General features: G+C 48.9%; 1 protein-coding gene across 1 annotated transcript in view; it reads left to right on the forward strand.

The window, feature by feature from the left end:
* LOC124794982 (neurexin-1-like) overlaps positions 1 to 19,460 on the forward strand; it is a 2,052,691-nt gene that overhangs the window by 1,591,284 nt on the left and 441,947 nt on the right. The window contains exon 11 of the mRNA XM_047258725.1: positions 18,975 to 19,166. Coding sequence (XP_047114681.1) covers positions 18,975 to 19,166 — 192 coding nt within the window. The remainder of the gene's footprint in view (positions 1 to 18,974; positions 19,167 to 19,460) is intronic.

Below are 19,460 nucleotides of genomic sequence, written 5' to 3' on the forward strand. Positions count from 1 at the left end.
TGCACATATAGTGTCCTGAAGAAATGTAATGGGGATAAAAGTGGTGAGCGTCAAAGTTTAATTAATGGCGGAAAATGAGTTCTAATGGAACTGAGACACTGAGAACCGTAATGGCCCAAGTACAGACACATGATTTTGAGAAAAATAGATGTTTGTGAAAATCAAACTTGTCAACAAATTTGTAGGCATACCAGTCTTATAGGTTTGACTTGCTTTTTAACCAAGAGTCAACATCCTATATCTTCCGTGACGAAATAACGCACCCACATTTTATTATCAAATTTTAATTGATATTTAAGATTTATATTATTAGTGTTGACAGACAAAATTTTCATTAATAGATTAGTGGCAATAGTGTATTTTTTACAGTGGTAAAGTTTGTAATTAATTTGAAATGAGAATCAGAAAATAAAGAAAGATTTAAATGCACATCACGCACAATTATGAGGTATTCCTACGCTTTATGGTCGTCGTTATCACGATTTCTGTTAAGCACATTTTGTGACTTGAGGCTCAGATAAAACTGTCCGTCCACATCAGACTTTGTCTTCCAAGTGTGATATTTGTCTTCCACCTACGCCTGGGCACTAGATTTTGCAAGGCCTCAACAAACCGAGGGGAAATATGAAATTGTGGTCTTCCTCGACATGATTTGCAGAGATTTTGTCCGCTTCCAACACTTCAATTAAGAATTTGTTAAGAACAGTTCCCGTCACCCTGTTGAAAACTCCATCATTGCAAAATTTCTAAATTGTACTTCAACATTCCCGTTGCGTTAGCAAGATGATTCACATAACCTGTTGGTGACAGGTCGTCTGAACGGACGTGCGTGTCTCCACTCCGACTTAGACATTTGTCCTAGCTTTGTACCAACCTTTCTATACCCTTGTCACAGAAGACCTGTGCTTTCAGTAATTCTCTACGGTGGTCTGCAGCCTGTTGTCTGTGCCAAAATTCTATCTTCATAGACAGCTGGTCATGTGAGCAGAGATAAAATTCAGAGTGCTGTAGGTGCGTGATATGCCCGTGCAGTATGCAGCGGATAAATGTCTCGAAGAAGGAAATGCATGACAGTCATGTTATGTGCGGTTTCATGAAATTTTTCGGCAAGCACTCTAACTTAACGGTAGACACTATTTTATAGGCATCTTCACGTGCTCATTGTGCGCTCTGAACTGCAAAGAGGTACATCACGCGATCGACCGGTATACTAGAGACACTGCATGTGTGTAAAGCTTCGCCGGTCTGTCCCTGTGATTTCCATTTCGCAGCCCATCGGAACACACTATCTGGACGCCCCTCGTACATTATTTTGCCAGTCCTAGAGAACAACTGAGCAGCACAGAGCAACAAAATTATATTTTGTGCTTTGGGCCCACGCGGGAGGTAATATCAGGGAAATTGGTGAAACAGCGTCTCGTGAATGCTCACATATACAAACATCAAAAAAAGTTTTGCATCACCTCGGTTCAGAGAGTTCCGGAACCTGTACAGAAAATTGGAATAGAGACCAACATAAACGACATTTCCGCCCTTTTTATTGCTCATGAAAACCACACATCGCATGTTGTACCACAACCAGAGCTTCTGAGGTGGTAGTCCAGATTGCTGTACACACCGGTACCTCTAATACCCAGTAGCACGTGCTCTTGCATTGATGCATACCTGTATTTGTCGTGGCATACTATTCACAAGTTCATCAAGGCACTGTGGGTCTAGATTGTCCCACTCCTCATCGGCAATTCGGAGTAAATCCCTCAGATTGGTTAGCGGGTAACGGCGTCCATAAACAGCCCTTTTCAATCTATCCCAGGCATGTTCGACAGAGTTCATGTCTGGGGAACATGCTGGCCACTACTCAAGCGGTGTCGTTATCCTGGAGCAAGTCATTCACTAGATGTGCACGATGGGGGCGCCAATTGTCGTCTATTAAGACGAACGCCTCGCCAATATCCTGCCAATATGGTTGCACTATGAGTCGGAGCTGTTACGGGGCCTTCCATGGCCACCAGCAGCGTACGTCGGCCCCACATAACGCCACCCCAAAACAGCAGGGAACCTCCACCTTGCTGCACTCCCTGGACAGTGTGTCTAAAGCGTCCAGTCTGATCGGGTTGCCTCCAAACACGTCTCTGATGATTGTCTGGTTGAAGGCATATGCGACACTCGCCGGTGAGGAGAACGTGATGCCCATCCTGAGCTGTCAATTCGGCATGTTGTTGGGTCCCTCTGTACAGCGTTGCATGGCGTCGTGGCTGCAAATATGGGCCTCGCCATGGACGTCGCGAGTGAAGTTGTGCATCATGCAGCCTATTGCGTTGCGTTGCTGTTAGGGTTCCTGCGAGCCATAATCCATAGGTAGCGGTCGACCACTGCAGTAGCAAGCCTTGAGCGGTCTGAGCGAGGCATGTGATCGACAGTTCCTGTCTCTCTGTATCTCCTTCATGTTCAACATCCCTTTGGTGTCCGCCCTGGTAGCTGAGTGGTCAGCGTGACAGACTGTCAATCCTAAGGGCCCGGGTTCGATTCCCGGCTGGGTCGGAAATTTTCTCCGCTCAGGGACTGGGTGTTGTGTTGTCCTAATCATCATCATTTCATCCCCATCGACGCGCAGGTCGCCGAAGTGGCGTCAAATCGAAAGACCTGCACCAGGCGAACGGTCTACCCGACGGGAGGCCCTAGCCATACGACATTTCCATTTCCATCCCTTTGGTTCAATCCGAGACGCCTGGACACTTCCCTTGTTGAGAGCCCTTCCTGGTATAAAGTAACAATTCGGACGCGATCGAACCGCGGTATTGACTCTCTAGGCACGGTTTAACAAAAGACAAGTGTACCTCCTTCCTAGTGGAATGACTGGAAATGGTCGGCTGTCTGACCCCTCCATCTAAAAGGCTCTGCTTATGTATGGTTGATTACATCTTTTGGGGGGGGGGGGGGTTAGTGATATATCTGAATAGGCAGAGGGACAGTGTCTGTGATACAATATCCAGGCTACGTCTATCTTCAGGAGTTCTGGGAACGGAGGTGATGCAAAACTTTTTTTGATGTGTGTACAATGCGGCCTTACAGCAAAGCTCTTCACAATAAGGTCAACACATGTCAGGAGCATACACACGTGCTACAGTCTCAAAATTGACGACGGTGTGCTTTAGGCACTGGTGGTTCTCAGCGCTTCTGAAATGCTGTGAAAAAGTATAATCGTACTGTGCATTGTGCAAGGTCGAAGAGAAGCATGTGGGATAAAAGTGTGTAGGGAGACCAAGTAGAAGAGGGGGAGTTGACGTTTCTTTTCTTTGGAGAAAGGGGCGTAACTGCTGGAAACTGAAATAGTGCCGACAATGTAGCGTAAAGCACGGAGAGGTCTAGTGCGTGGAAAAGAGCAGAGTGAACGGTTGAAGGCAAAATACGTTATTAAAAGTCGATTAATGAAAACTACATTGTAATTTCACTTCTCCTTTACTAATAAATATTTGCACGTGTTAATGTAAGAACTGCTGTAATTGCTGAATAACAATTAACAAGGCAGATAATACATCACGAATTCTATAATTAGGAAATAAAACACACAAATTTAGGCCTAGAGCCAGATTAGAACTCGCGAAGTGTGCTATTCCGTCGCAAGCATACACCCACTACGGACATGTTTGTAACGTTTGTACCGAGGGAATTGCGCTGTGGCGTGGGAATGTTGGAATTTTGGTTTACTCTGTATACCATATGGACGAACTTGCGCGGTGCGTCCCACGTAAGCTCGCGCGCTCACCGGCAGATGGCAGCTACGCCGCGCCACGCCCACTGCGTCGCAGCCGGCGGCGCTCCCGCCCCCAGTTTTTGTCGCGCTCCATATTTTCGCGCTGCCGATATCGCATTCGGTTTCATCAGCAGTTGCACGCGCCCACGCTCGACGGACAGCCCAGATCTGCAGTTCGCGCAACGCGTTTTAAAATCGCATTCATTAGGGCCAGTTATCGACAAACGACATTGTCTCCCAATTAGGCAAAAAGTGCGTAGTGGTGCCATAAAATGGTCGGTGACGCCCGCGCCAGGGGGCGGTTTAGTTACGACCAATACGATTCATATACAGGGGAGGGGCGCGGCGTGTCGCTTTTTGCCCGGTCTGGCGGAATTTTTTTCCGCGCTGCCTGACTCTGGGATTTAATCAGACCAGTCCGGCAGATTGCCACCACTAGCGGCGTCGCCCCCAACCACCGCCGGCCTCTTTTCCCACCCCTGCCCTGTCTCCTTGGTGAGCGCGCGGCGCCAGTGTGGCCGGCAGCGAGCGGTTCGGCCCCTGAGCCGCCTCCTTAACGTGCGGCAGGCACTGGTCGCAACGCTCCACCTGTGGGCCACAGATTTTCCAGGAAAAGCGAGCAAATGACTGACGGCACTCTGTTTCTATGTAGCCGTGACGCGGCGCTCTGCTGTTCGCGGGGAACTGTGAGCCCGCTGTAAAGTGACGCTGAGGTAGCTGCATACGTGGTTATGTAAGTAACGGCTTTCTTTCCTGCTACACACGCTGATAAGACAGAACGCTATGACCACCTACCGAATAGCCAGTATGTCCAGTCCAGCTTTGCACGGACAACAGCGGCGACGCGTCGTGGCGTGGAAGCAAGGCGGCCCTGGTAGGTCGTTGGAGGGGGTTGGCACCACATCTACACACACAACTCACCTAATTCTCGTAAATTCCCGTTGGTAGTGGGGGGGGGGGGGGGGGGGGGAGAGAGGGAGCGAGAACTCTGACGCCACACTCAATGACATCAAAGATGTGTTCAATGGTTCAAATGCCTCTGAGCACTATGGGACTTAACATCTGAAGGACATCAGTCCCCTGGAACTTAGAACTACTTAAACCTGACTAATCTAAGGACAGCACACACATCCATGGCCGAAGCAGCATTCGAACCCGCGACCGTAGCAGTCGCGCGGTTCCAGATTGAAGCGCCTACAATCGCTCGGTCATAGCAGCCGGCGATGTGTTCGACCAGGTTCATGTCTCGCGAGTTGGGGGGGGGGGGGGGCAGTACCTCAATCCTGGAACCGCTACATCGCAATCTTGGCCTTGTGATTAAAAATACCTCCGCTGTCGGGTAAAATGATCGTCACGAATGGGAGTGGGTGGTCTGCTGGCAGTGTGGCACATTCCTCGGCAGTCGGACGGCCACGTGAATGCTCGCCAGAGTTTGACTGATCCGCCACCGGCTTGTCCCTGTCCCGCAGTGCAGGTGTCCAGCAGCTGCTCCTCCGGGAGACGGAGGATTCGCTCCCTCCCGTCGGCACGATGAAGGAGGTATCGGGATTTATGAGACCATTCGACGCTCTGCCACTGCGCCGACGTCCAGTGCCGACGGTCACGCACCCACTTGAGCCGTAGCTGCGGACGCCGCGGTGTCAACACTGGCCCGTTGCACGGGGCGTCGCTTGCGGAGGGCCATCGTTAGGAGTGTTGGGTGCACTCACTGTGTGCTCAGGCACACTTCCAGTCTAAAGTCAGTTCCGCCACAGTTGGCTGCCTGTCCTGTTTTATCACTCTTCCCAGCCTACGACTACCGACATCTGTAATGAGGGATGGCCGCCCAGCCTCGTGACGTCTGGGCGTGGTTTCACCTCGGTTTCGCCCGTAGTTGAAGACGCTCGCCACAAAACTCCTAGCACCCGACAAATGTTGCCGAGCCTCCTGGCCGTAACAAACTGCCTGCTCCCGCGCCTTTCCCATTCCACACACGAACACCACGCTCGCTGCTCCTACATGCACCGAGCGCGTGTGTGAGTAGCTGTCGTTGCCCGCCAGCTGACGCAGACATCACCTGGACAGGTTTATGTCGGTGTTAGGTCGGTACCCAGAATGCTGATGGGTGTAAGCTGACAGCGCTGAATGACAATGTGCCTTAGCCGTACTGTTGTCCTCTTGCGTTAGCTGTCTTCGTCCAGTCAACAGCCCGCTTCGTAGTGGCTTCACAGCATTTTATAATGGGCATCGCGTCTTCAGAATGCGCCAAGCAAGAAACGGAGTATACGAGCACTAAAACAGCGCCGGTTATTCGCACGACGCAAATTCTATATGGTGATAGCTCTCTTAGTGAAGAAATGGAACGAGTGGCCGAATCGGCTTAAAAGTGGAGACGTGCACTCGCGCAGCCCATCCACTTCTAACGGGCAGAAGCAGTGAGGCAGCTGATGAAATAATTCGTCGTGAGCGTCGTACCAGAACTGGTGATACCGCACACGATGTGAAAGAACATTAGTCAGAGTTCATCATCTGCAATCGTCCATAAAGCAAAGATTGAGCTCCTCGGGTATCACGTCAACTGTCAGAGAAACACCGACACGGACTTTCGTAATTGTTGAAATCACACTTCAGGCATTTTCAAAAGAGGAGTCTTCCTTAGAAGCAAAGTAACAGAGCATCGTGTAGTAACAGCCGTCTTCACCCAAAGCAAAACGCCCAAAAGCTCCTGCGTGAAAGCTGAGGACGACAGCATTTCGCGATGAGAAAGGTCTAATGCTGAACGACAGACAGTAAACCGTGCCAGCTCGAGAGAGCTACTGCGTGGTCTGATGTCAACACTGGAAACGGAGAGGAAGCTTTCAGACCGTTTTCTTGTGCTGCCGGATGGTGCCCGCCCTCACACAGTGCAGCACCTGAACCAGCCGCCAGTGGCGGCCCTGTTTTTGTCACGCGACGAGGCTGCGCAGGCAGCATGTGGTGGTGCGTGCACGGCCTACAGAGCTGCTCGGAGCTAGCAAGTGGGAACGTCCTCAAGGTATGAACGAATTGGATATAACAATAAAAAGGGGTCAAGTAGTGCCGGCCGGAGTGGCCGAGCGATTCTAGGCGCTACAGTCTGGAACCGCGCGACCGCTACGGTCGCAGGTTCGAATCCTGCCTCGGGCAGGATTTTTTTTTTTTTCTCGTTGAGTACTACTTTTTTTCGCTGTGAATTACATCGCATCTTTTTCTAGCTTTAGATATTTGAGCCTAATCAAGCTAGTTAACGTTCCGTCATCTTTTTTCTTCGCTAGCCTGCCTATTCGTACTGGCACTCAGCTCTCGCGATGGTGGTGAGCTGGGCGACTACGACTGTGCTGGACACGGTACCGTGGAGACCGGGCCGTGGACAGATGTAGACCTGTGTCCAGGCGGCGCGGCTCGCGCTAACCAGGCCGACGGCCCCGTCCCGACACGAGGCAGGTGGGGCCGCGTTGTGCCACGGGCCGGAGTTAGCTGGGCTTCCGTGGGCCCTGCAGCGGCAGGCTGAGGCTGCGGACACAGGTGCAGGCCGCGCCTCCAGCAGGGCAGCGACCGACGCTCCTCACACCACCGGCCCGTAATGCGCAGCAGTAGCGTGACACGTGCGTCGACGTGTCCCGTTACCTACCTCGGAAGTCTGACGAGTCGAGTTCGGTTTTGTGACGAGCGGTATCGGCGGCAGTGCGCACTGCAAAGCGGCGACCTTTCTCTTTCCCTTGTGTTAAGATGCATCCCTACAACTCAAAACATACACATGTTCTTAACAAAGAACGCTGCACATTAAATTTCCCGCAAGAAACATCCTTATTACTGAAATTACTCGTGAATGTGGAGGGAGCAAAGCGACAAGTAGGCCTACACAGAATGCAATGCCTGCAGCCGGACGACCCCAGCCACCTCCCGTCTGTCTCTCATCGGCGCCGTACTTCCCGAATATTACTCTTAAATGAGGTTGTTTTGATTGAGTCGATGGGATAGCATGTTTGACGAAAACATTGACAAGCTACACTCCTGGAAATTGAAATAAGAACACCGTGAATTCATTGTCCCAGGAAGGGGAAACTTTATTGACACATTCCTGGGGTCAGATACATCACATGATCACACTGACAGAACCACAGGCACATAGACACAGGCAACAGAGCATGCACAATGTCGGCACTAGTACAGTGTATATCCACCTTTCGCAGCAATGCAGGCTGCTATTCTCCCATGGAGACGATCGTAGAGATGCTGGATGTAGTCCTGTGGAACGGCTTGCCATGCCATTTCCACCTGGCGCCTCAGTTGGACCAGCGTTCGTGCTGGACGTGCAGACCGCGTGAGACGACGCTTCATCCAGTCCCAAACATGCTCAATGGGGGACAGATCCGGAGGTCTTGCTGGCCAGGGTAGTTGACTTACACCTTCTAGAGCACGTTGGGTGGCACGGGATACATGCGGACGTGCATTGTCCTGTTGGAACAGCAAGTTCCCTTGTCGATCTAGGAATGGTAGAACGATGGGTTCGATGACGGTTTGGATGTACCGTGCACTATTCAGTGTCCCCTCGACGATCACCAGTGGTGTACGGCCAGTGTAGGAGATCGCTCCCCACTCCATGATGCCGGGTGTTGGCCCTGTGTGCCTCGGTCGTATGCAGTCCTGATTGTGGCGCTCACCTGCACGGCGCCAAACACGCATACGACCATCATTGGCACCAAGGCAGAAGCGACTCTCATCGCTGAAGACGACACGTCTCCATTCGTCCCTCCATTCACGCCTGTCGCGACACCACTGGAGGCGGGCTGCACGATCTTGGGGCGTGAGCGGAAGACGGCCTAACGGTGTGCGGGACCGTAGCCCAGCTTCATGGAGACGGTTGCGAATGGTCCTCGCCGATACCCCAGGAGCAACAGTGTCCCTAATTTGCGGGGAAGTGGCGGTGCGGTCCCCTACGGCACTGCGTAGGATCCTACGGTCTTGGCGTGCATCCGTGCGTCGCTGCGGTCCGGTCCCAGGTCGACGGGCACGTGCACCTTCCGCCGACCACTGGCGACAACATCGATGTACTGTGGAGACCTCACGCCCCACGTGTTGAGCAATTCGGCGGTACGTCCACCCGGCCTCTCGCATGCCCACTATACGCCCTCGCTCAAAGTCCGTCAACTGCACATAAGGTTCACGTCCACGCTGGTGTGTCCGCTGTGCCGTGCGTGTGATCATTGCTTGTACAGCCCTCTCGCAGTGTCCGGAGCAAGTATGGTGGGTCTGACACACCGGTGTCAATGTGTTCTTTTTTCCATTTCCAGGAGTGTATATTAAGTACCGGTACACGACAGTAAATGAAAAGATAAGTGTGAAATCAGTGTGTGTGAATGTGCTGTCGGGATAAGACTGACCTGTCTCCAGAATGCTTCTACTCTGGCATCTACGGGCGCTCCTCTCACTCGTCGACAGCTCGCTGCCTGCCTCGTCTCTTCTGTCTCGCTGACTGTCTCCTGCCAATCTCCTCTCTTCCCAGGGTCACCCTGCTCACTACATTCGTTCCTAATCTCCCGCTCTGGACTTCGGGCTGCTGAATTTTCTGTCATATCATCTTTGTGTGATTCGTAGGCCCGATTTTTAACATCACCCAATGAACGATCAACACTGCGTAACGCCTCTCCCAGTCTTCGTACGACGTCAGTCAGAGAGTCCCCAGACGGCAACCCGCGTGTAACGTGGGAACGCCCGCCCTATTCTCATTCCGGCTCCTTTCCGTGGCACCTCACAGCATTGTCTGTCGGCTTCCCAGTTGATTCCTTGTCAGATTTTGCTGTACACACAGGTGGGAATCGCGTTCACTGTTTGTCCCCATACCCAACAATAAACCCACTCGTTTCTAACTGGAAGACCTATGCCTCGCTCGTGCCCTTAGTCGCGTGGTGGTCCTCTGCTGCCGGCCAGTGTTTAAACGTGACAGTCCTTTCCGAGCGAAGCCGACACTTGGCTTGTGACTTTTCGGAAAGTCTCTCATGTCCAACTACAGATTAAGTGGAGCCCTGTTGCCCTGAACGCTCGGTGGCCAAGTATTACGGTGTAAAGTGTTCCTTCAGCTTCAGCCTTCATCTTTGGGATTACAAGTTAATCATCTGCAAACAGATTACTGTGAAAACTTGTCTTACTTTTGCCTGCTATCTTGTGACGGCTTCATGTATATCTGTCCTAAACAATTTCGGTGACAGGGGGCACTTTTGTCTGAGTCTTCGATTTGTGTTAGCAACAAGATTACTAGATTGAAGCGTTATTATTCTTGTTATAATAGTCGTATACGTAGAGTGTAGTATTAATAATGTTGTTTATTGTCCACAGCTCGTGGTCGTGCGGTAGCGTTCTCGCTTCCCACGCCCGGGTTCCCGGGTTCGATTCCCGGCGGGGTCAGGGATTTTCTCTGCCTAGTGATGACTGGGTGTTGTGTGATGTCCTTAGGTTAGTTAGGTTTAAGTAGTTCTAAGTTCTAGGGGACTGTTAAGTCCCATAGTGCTCAGAGCCATTTTTTTGTTGTTTATTATAACCCGTCCTGCTTTCGCGTTTGAAAGTTTATCTGTTTCAACCTATGCCTTTTCACATTCACTACTGATACATGATCCACATAATTTATTCATCTCTAATGTTGTGAATACACTACAATGGATCTCATCTAAACCCCTTTCAGTACCCTGATGACAATCATTTATTTGTTTCGAGAGCAGAACAGTTTCATCACACCTTTCAGGAAATATCACTTTATTCCCCCGTTTATTTAACAACAAATAGTGTCCATTATGAAGCGCTCACACCTGCTGGAACCAGGCATCAGTGGTCAGTTGCGGAGAATAGCTGCCTGAAACATTACCAGCTGCTGACCGTCTCCAGCAGTGTCAGGAAACAAAGCCGAGGGATTCTTCGCCAGAGTAAAAAATGGCTCTGAGGACTATGGGACTTAACTTCTGAGGTCATCAGTCCCCTAGAACTTAGAACTACTTAAACCTAACTAACCTAAGGATATCACATACATCCATGCCCGAGCCAGGATTCGAACCTGCGACCGTAGCGGTCTCGCGGTACCAGACTGTAGCGCCTAGAACCGCTCGGCCTCGCCAGAGTAAGGACGAGCTCAATATAACGACCCAATTGAGGTGAGACCTAAACGACACGTAGTTAGCGGTTTTAAAAGAAGCCACTGAACTTTTGTAATCACTCGTGGAATTGCGAATGTTTGTCAATTGAAAATAACGGTCGTGTCGGCTTTGAAATGAAATCATAGGTAGCTCAGAGTTCATTCGGCTAATTGAATACAGTATGCAAATGTAAACTGTCAATATGCTTCACACCTTTACATACTGGCAGTTACTATCTATGGCAGAGGAACACGTAATTTCAAGGAGCAAACTAATCTAAATAGAAGCACATGGAAAGACGCATGTTTGTAATAGAGAAAGACGGTAAGAAAATCAATAAATACGTCATACTGTAATTGTGTACCTCTTACTTTCTGACCTGTGCATCTGCCGCATCTGCACGCTGTTTTAAATGACAATGTGACGAATGTAGTACGGCTTCTAATGTTTCCTAGCGTCCTCCCCAAAGTATTGGAAGGGACATTGTAGTGTTGTTGATTCGCTGCCCTGTCCAGCTTCAATAATTTAGACCCGTTAAATGTTTTCGAGTTGATATTTTATGATGGATGTACAGTCAGTTAGCCTGCATTGTTTTTATACGTGTTTCGTTGTAATCTACGCATCCTCTTTGAGCCTATGTTTACCTTTAATCCCACTTGTTGTGTTGGTTTCTTATTCCTGTTTGGTTTTTGGAATCTATTGTAGTTTGAGTTCGTGTTAACCACATTCCTTTCTGTTTATTTCACGTAAAGTTTAGTACTCTACAATAGTAATCATCATTATCCACACTCTGCTAATAAATGTTCGTTGTTGGTGTGACCTACTGTGAATAAACAAACACGTCTATGTTTACAGTACTCATTGAGCATCAGATATTATCACAAGTAAAATTGCCGGATCCGTGTATCAGGCAAAAAACTGAATCCCACAAGGAAATCCGAGAAGTACAGGGAGCTGATACTGGGAGCTGCGAAACCTCACGTCCCATCACAAGATGTAACCAGTGACACTCGATAATAACGTCATCAAGTTCGGAGTTATCACCAGGCCGTAACACAGATACGCTGAGCAAATGTTTGTGTCCGTCAACCACTATGGAGAACTAGAGACAGGGTCGGTGCAGAACAGCGGATTTGGCAAGGGCCAGGCAGCGAGAAGGCGAGAAGGCCCTGACGTCTCTTTGCTGGGAGTGACCTGCTTGAAGCGGCTGCCTCGAGGGAAAGTGGCTTGCAGCTCGTCTGTGATCCCTGCGTTGCCAGTTACGTGTAAAGCTCTGTGTAGGGAAGATGGGGCCTGCCTCTTCCGAGACACTTGCCGCCATGCGCAGTTCGTAATGGGCTCAAATCGAGTCACAGTTCGCTTTTTTCCTTGTTAAATAAATCTTTATTCTTCAAATACGTGATACATAATAACCTACCAACTAATACATTAGTGGGTCCTAATTTATACTTGTATTACAATTACTGCAGCTTATCTAAGTTCTAGGCATGTAATGTTGTTCCTGTTTCCACTACGGGCATTACTTGCTATATCTTTGGGTTACCTGTGTTTTACTGGTCTACTACTTACTGCTACTCTACTCTACTCTACCTGCAGCGTTACAGGTGTGCCAGCGTTTATAACCTGCATTGTTGGCCGTGCCCACCGAGCTAATCCCAGTGGGCGTACCCCTGGCACCGGGATGGCCCAGAATAGTCGATCGCTGCAGTACTATGCTAATGGAAATATCCTGTCTTATGCTACGACTAGCCTAGTACTAAATCCTACAGTCATGTCCGGTGAGTGGATCAGTCAGGAGGGGCAGCCTCTCCCTTAACCCTACACGTGGCGCGAAGCGGCTGGCCAAGTCCACGCCTCGGCGGAACAGGACAGGTGTACGGAGTCTAAATCAGGTATGATCTATTACTGGTTGTTCCTCAGGAATTCTTTTATAACTTTGCTTGATATTTCATTGGCAAGTTTATTAAAGACTTGGAAACGGTCCTCTTGCCTGAGCAGGAGGTAAGTGTCGTAATTTGGCAGCTCTTGTCTTAATTGTGCCGCTCCATCGTCGAAGAGGTGCCTCTCGTGTACCACAAGGTCTGGAGTGCCTGATGTGGCCCCACAACAGTCACACGTTGGTGAAGCCCGCTCCCCAAACCGGCATAGGTACGCCGGGTAGGGTCCATGTCCAGTAAGGAAGGGCAGCAGTCCTCTTGGTGGCTTAAAGTGTTGTAGCTGTTCGCATGTTCTACGACCCGTTTCAACGTTGTCCCACTGTGCCATAGCTCCTCCTCCCTTCGTTTAATTTCTGATTTCTTCCCCACGTGAATCCCCATTAGTTCGATTATTTTGTCCCTTTTCTCCTTTTTCACCCAGTACCACGCCGCCTGTTCCCTAATCTTTATATCAAGAGGACAAAGTCCCATTAATACTGGTAATGCTCCCTCTGGAGTAGTCCCATATGCTCCTAGAGAACGTAGGAGCATATTTCGCTGCACTCTTTTTACGGCCACGGAAGGCATGACCCTCGTAAGCCTGTGTGCCCAGACTCCTGACCTGTATCCTAAAATTGATGTCAGAATACTATTATGGTAAAGTTTTATTAATTGTGGTGGCAGGTGGAATCGTTTATGGCCCAGCCCAATTAAATTATTGAGAGTTTCTAGAGATCTTTGCGTCACAGTGTCAATATGTGATGTATAGTTCCACCTCTCATCGACGACTACACCTAAGTGTGAGCCGTCTATTCTTACTTTCAGGTTCCTGACATGTTGTCCTTTAGTATGTGGACATGCTTGATGAAATTTTCATTTTGGTAGTATGGCACCATGTAGTCAGGATAGATTTTTGGTTCCAAATCTTCGCGGCTACGACCGCCAACAAGCAGGAGGAGGTCGTCTGCGTAGGCTATGCCCTCTAGCACATCGTCGCTGTTCTGCAAGTTATCCGAGAGGGGCTCGATGTTAATGTCCCAAAAGAGTGGCCCCAGGACAGAGCCCTGTGGACACCCCTTTGCAATATTTATACTGATTCTCCCGCTAGGCGACGATAGCTCCTAAGACAGCCATATAGCGGCCCTGGACACTCCTTCCCCCCAGACGGGAGAAGAGCGAAGGCCACCACAGGTTGTCAAAGGCGCCACTGATATCCACCATGATGCCGACAACGTATTTGTGTGGCCAGACGCCGATCTTCCCGACCGAAAACCGAACTGCCTGTCACTCACCCACACAGCACGCAGTGTGCTGCCAGTCTGTCTGCCAGCAACCTCTCAATAATGTTCCCCAGCAGGTCCAGTAAACAAATGGGCCATGGGCCTGTACGATCTTGCTTCCTTATGATCTTTATCTGGACCTTCCTTGATTGTCACTACGTTGGCTTTCTTCCAAACATGGGGGAGGGGGGGGGGATTTCCAGAGCCTCCAGCACTCATTGTATAACTTAGTGAGAGGGGCCACAAGCTGGGGGGGCCAGGAATTGCACACCTCCGCTGTGATGTCGTCTGGGCCAGGAGCTCTGCCCTTCTTTAGGGCCTTTATCTGGGCAGTCACCTCCCCTTCTGAGAAGGGATATACCATACTATTGTTCCTATAGTCCTGTGGGTCTTCTGCTCTAATTCGCTGTTGCACTTCAGCGTCATCTTCCATTCGTTATGAATAGGAAGGTAGGGCAGAGGGTGTGTTACTGTGAACAGTTCAGTGACCGGGTTGTTCTAATCAGAACCGACAGAAGACCAACACCGACAACGATAGTTCAGGTATACATGCCGACGTCGCAAGCTGAAGATGAACAGATGGAGAAAGTGTATGAGGATATTGAAAGGGTAATGCAGTATGTAAAGGGGGACGAAAATCTAATAGTCATGGGCGATTGGAATGCAGTTGTAGGGGAAGGAGTAGAAGAAAAGGTTACAGGAGAATATGGGCTTGGGACAAGAAATGAAAGAGGAGAAAGACTAATTGAGTTCTGTAACACGTTTCAGCTAGTAATAGCGAATACCCTGTTCAAGAAACACAAGGGGAGGAGGTATACTTGGAAAAGGCCGGGAGATACGGGAAGATTTCAATTAGATTACATCATGGTCAGACAGAGATTCCGAAATCAGATACTGGATTGGAAGGCGTACCCAGGAGCAGATATAGACTCAGATCACAATATAGTAGTGATGAAGAGTAGGCTGAAGTTCAAGACATTAGTCAGGAAGAATCAATACGCAAAGAAGTGGGATACGGAAGTACTAACGAATGACGAGATACGTTTGAAGTTCTCTAATGCTATAGATACAGCAATAAGGAATAGCGCAGTAGGCAGTACAGTTGAAGAGGAATGGACATCTCTAAAAAGGGCCATCACAGAAGTTGGGAAGGAAAACATAGGTACAAAGAAGGTAGCTGCAAAGAAACCATGGGTAACAGAAGAAATACTTCAGTTGATTGATGAAAGGAGGAAGTACAAACACGTTCCGGGAAAATCAGGAATACAAGAAATACAAGTCGCTGAGGAATGAAATAAATAGGAAATGCAGGGAAGCTAAGACGAAATGGCTGCAGGAAAAATGTGAAGACATCGAAGAAGATATGATTGTCGGAAGGACAGACTCAGCATACAGGAAAGTCAAAACAACCTTTGGTGACATTAAAAGCAACGCTGGTAACATTAAGAGTGCACTGTGAAATGCAGAGGAGAGAGCAGATAGGTGGATAGAATACATTGAAAGCCTCTATGAGGGTGAAGATTTGTCTGATGTGACAGAAGAAGAAACAGGAGTCGATTTAGAAGAGATAGGGGATCCAGTATTAGAATCGGAATTTAAAAGAGCTTTGGAGGACTTACGGTCAAATAAGGCAGAAGGGACAGATAACATTCCATCAGAATTTCTAAAATCATTGGGGGAAGTGGCAACAAAACGACTATTCACGTTGGTGTGTAGAATATATGAGTCTGGCGACATACCATCTGACTTTCGGAAAAGCATCATCCATACAATTCCGAAGACGGGAAGAGCTGACAAGTGGGAGAATTACCGCACAATCAGCTTAACAGCTCATGCATCGAAGCTGCTTACAAGAATAATATACAGAAGAATGGAAAAGAAAATTGAGAATGCGCTAGGTGAAGATCAGTTTGGCTTTAGGAAAAGTAAAGGGACGAGAGAGGCAATTCTGACGTTACGGCTAATAATGGAAGCAAGGCTAAAGAAAAATCTGGACACTTGCATAGGATTTGTCGATCTGGAAAAAGCGTTCGACAACATAAAATGGTGCAAGCTGTTCGAGATTCTGATAAAAGTAGGGGTAAGCTATAGGGAGAGACGGGTCATATACAATATGTACAACAACCAAGAGGGAATAATAAGAGTGGACGATCAAGAACGAAGTGCTCGTATTAAGAAGGGTGTAAGACAATGCTGTAGCCTTTCGCCCCTACTCTTCAATCTGTACATCGGGGAAGCAATGATGGAAATAAAAGAAAGGTTCAGGAGTGGAATTAAAATACAAGGTGAAAGGATATCAATGATACGATTCGCTGATGACATTGCTATCCTGAGTGAAAGTGAAGAAGAATTAAATGATCTGCTGAACGGAATGAACAGTCTAATGAGTACACAGTATGGTTGAGAGTAAATCGGAGAAAGACGAAAGTAATGAGAAGTAGTAGAAATGAGAACAACAAGAAACTTAACATCAGGATTGATGGTCACGAAGTCAATGAAGTTAAGGAATTCTGATACCTAGGCAGTAAAATAACCAATGACGGACGGAGCAAGGACGACATCAAAAGCAGACTCACTATGGCAAAAAAGGCATTTCTGGCCAAGAGAAGTCTACTAATATCAAATACCGGCCTTAATTTGAGGAAGAAATTTCTGAGGATGTACGTCTGGAGTACAGCATTGTATGGTAGTGAAACATGGACTGTGGGAAAACCGGAACAGAAGAGAATCGATGCATTTGAGATGTGGTGCTATAGACGAATGTTGAAAATTAGGTGGGCTGATAAGGTAAGGAATGAGGAAGTTCTACGCAGAATCGGAGAGGCAAGGGATATGTGTAGAACACTGATAATGAGAAGGGACAGGATGATAGGACATCTGCTAAGACATGAGGGAATGACTTCCATGGTACTAGAGGGAGTTGTAGAGGGCAAAAACTGTAGAGGAAGACAGAGATTGGAATACGTCAAGCAAATAATTGAGGACGTAGGTTGCACGTGCTACTCTGAGATGAAGAGGTTAGCACAGGAAAGGAATTCGTGGCGGGCCGCATCAGACCAGTCAGTAGACTGATGACCAAAAAAAAAAAAAAAAAATATTTGCAGCCTACGTTGCTTTGCTTCCCAGACGACACTTCGCTGGTAGTACCTCCTCTCCATCATTACAGACTGCTGGCGCACCTGTCCCAATTCGGTTGACCATCGAGACGGGGAAGCCGCAACGGCTCTCTTCCTGTTTGGTACTCAACGCCGTGGTCACTTGTGTTAATTTGTCTAGGGATTCATCGATTCCCCTACCGTACTGGAAATACATGTTTATAATGTACAGGACTCCAACAGGTGACTGTAATTCCACGACGTTGCTGTGGTCGTTAGAGAACTGTGCAAGGACTGTAGCTGTCAGTACTTTATTGGTAATCATAACTGCAGGTCTTGGTTCCACTTCACTGCGGATTACCTGCCAGTTGGCTGCTGCGAAGGGGATTCGTCCAGCTTGGGAGTAAGGTTCCTGCAAACAGAGCACATCCAGTCTCCTCTCCTCCAACACTCTTCGAAGTTCCTGCATGACTAGGTTACTGTTATGTAAGTTAATCTGTCCTATTTTTAAATGGCTCACAAGAAAAATATGTTCTAATGTGTGATTGTGGCTACTTTTTTCTCCAGTCATGCGCTAGTCTCCCATTTGTGATGACAGGTTGATTATACGATTCATCTAAACCAAATTTTTCGTTTCGTCTTTCGAAAACTTTTTTAACTAAGTCTCGCAGGGCTCCGAAGTCGGTGGGGAGGTCATCGTCTTTAGCTGCATTCTGTCCACAGCCTCCATCACCGAGAGGGTGACGTCCCTACCGCACTCATGACCGACACGCATCACACGTCTCAGAGCCGTGGTGAGGACAGCCGGCTCCTCTAGGCGCACTAATTGTATTGCATGTTCTAGGTTTGGGTATATCCTTTTGGGATCTATGCCCAAACCTCTCTGGCTAGATAGATTTGTAGATGAACTCGTACTGCTCACAATGTTAACCTGCACCTTCTTTACTGATCGTATCATTTTGCTTTATCATCGGGAGACTTCCTACCACAGGATGCCCTTTCGGTCGTTCTGGATCTTCAAGTGACCTTAGTCCCCGGTTTGAGGGAGAGAGAGCAACTGTCTGACCACAAGGCTCCGTTTGCACACGTACATCTTTCATTTTCACTCTTTCAGTTTGTATCTTGCGGAATCTTCGTATGAATTTCCTGAATCTGCTGGCCCATTCCTCAACTTTTCGCTCGCGGCCTCTTTTACACTTCCTGTATAGACTTATGGCCTCAGCCGTAATCAGTTCTTGCAATGAGGCTTTGCTGTAGCATCCTGTAGGTAGAGCAGTTTCTTCCTGTGCTGTTACAGCTTTTCTTACGTCTCCGCGTGCATGGGATACATATCCCAGTTCTGCCGCAGGTTTTTCTTGTGTGATCTTCAGCCCCACACCTGGAGCGAGCCTGCTTTCCCTCGCAGTGTTTATGAACACGATCCAAGTCGCCACAGTTGTGCCACCGGGGAACTGTTAAATAGTCCCCTACGTTAATTGCATGGAAACCCATGTATACTCTACCCATAGTGGTAATCCTGCACTACTTATTCCCCTAGACCTCGATAACACTCGAATCACACGCCTCTTGTTCAGCCACGGCGTATAGACTTGTGGTAGTAGTGGCAGACACATTGACAGCTGCGGAACGCCAGCATCCGTTCGTGCTCGATGCCTTCCCCGACGGCGAAGTTATCTTTCAGCAGTATAACTGTACACGTCTCGAAGCCGTGCTGCACCGGTTTGAGCAACATTATAGTGAACTGCCGTATTCTGCTGCCGCCTACCTGCACAGAGCCGCTGACCTGTGTCTGCTGTTGCTTCCGGCAGGCGAGTCGCAGCAGCTGGACCTGGAGGGCCCGCTGTACGTGGGCGGGCTGGGCCCGGCGACGGCGGCCGTGCCGGTGCCGGCGGCGCTGTGGACGGGCGCGCTGCGCCGCGGCTTCGTGGGCTGCCTGCGCGACCTGGTGCTCAACGGCAACGCCGTCGACGTCGCCGGCTACGCGCGGCACCAGGACTCCGGTGAGTGGGGCGCCGGCCGCACTCAGCTGCCGTGCACTCGCCTGCACCATCCACCCTAACACTCGATGCTGGGGCGACGCCTGCTACCAACTGCTGCAATCGCCGATTACACTTACAGATAAGAATTTTCTTACATTTAAACATTCTCGGTATATATATTTTTGTGCACTTTAAATTGAGTGCATACTAAATACTTTCAAAACGCACTGTTAACGCGGGGGCGTTTAAAACGTTAACGGCTGTGAGTGGACAGGCGTGCTGGTCGGCTACCCGCTACACTCCTGCTACGACAGC

Source organism: Schistocerca piceifrons, chromosome 4 (assembly GCF_021461385.2).
Source record: "Schistocerca piceifrons isolate TAMUIC-IGC-003096 chromosome 4, iqSchPice1.1, whole genome shotgun sequence".
In the NCBI taxonomy this organism is placed as follows: Eukaryota; Metazoa; Arthropoda; class Insecta; order Orthoptera; family Acrididae; genus Schistocerca; species Schistocerca piceifrons.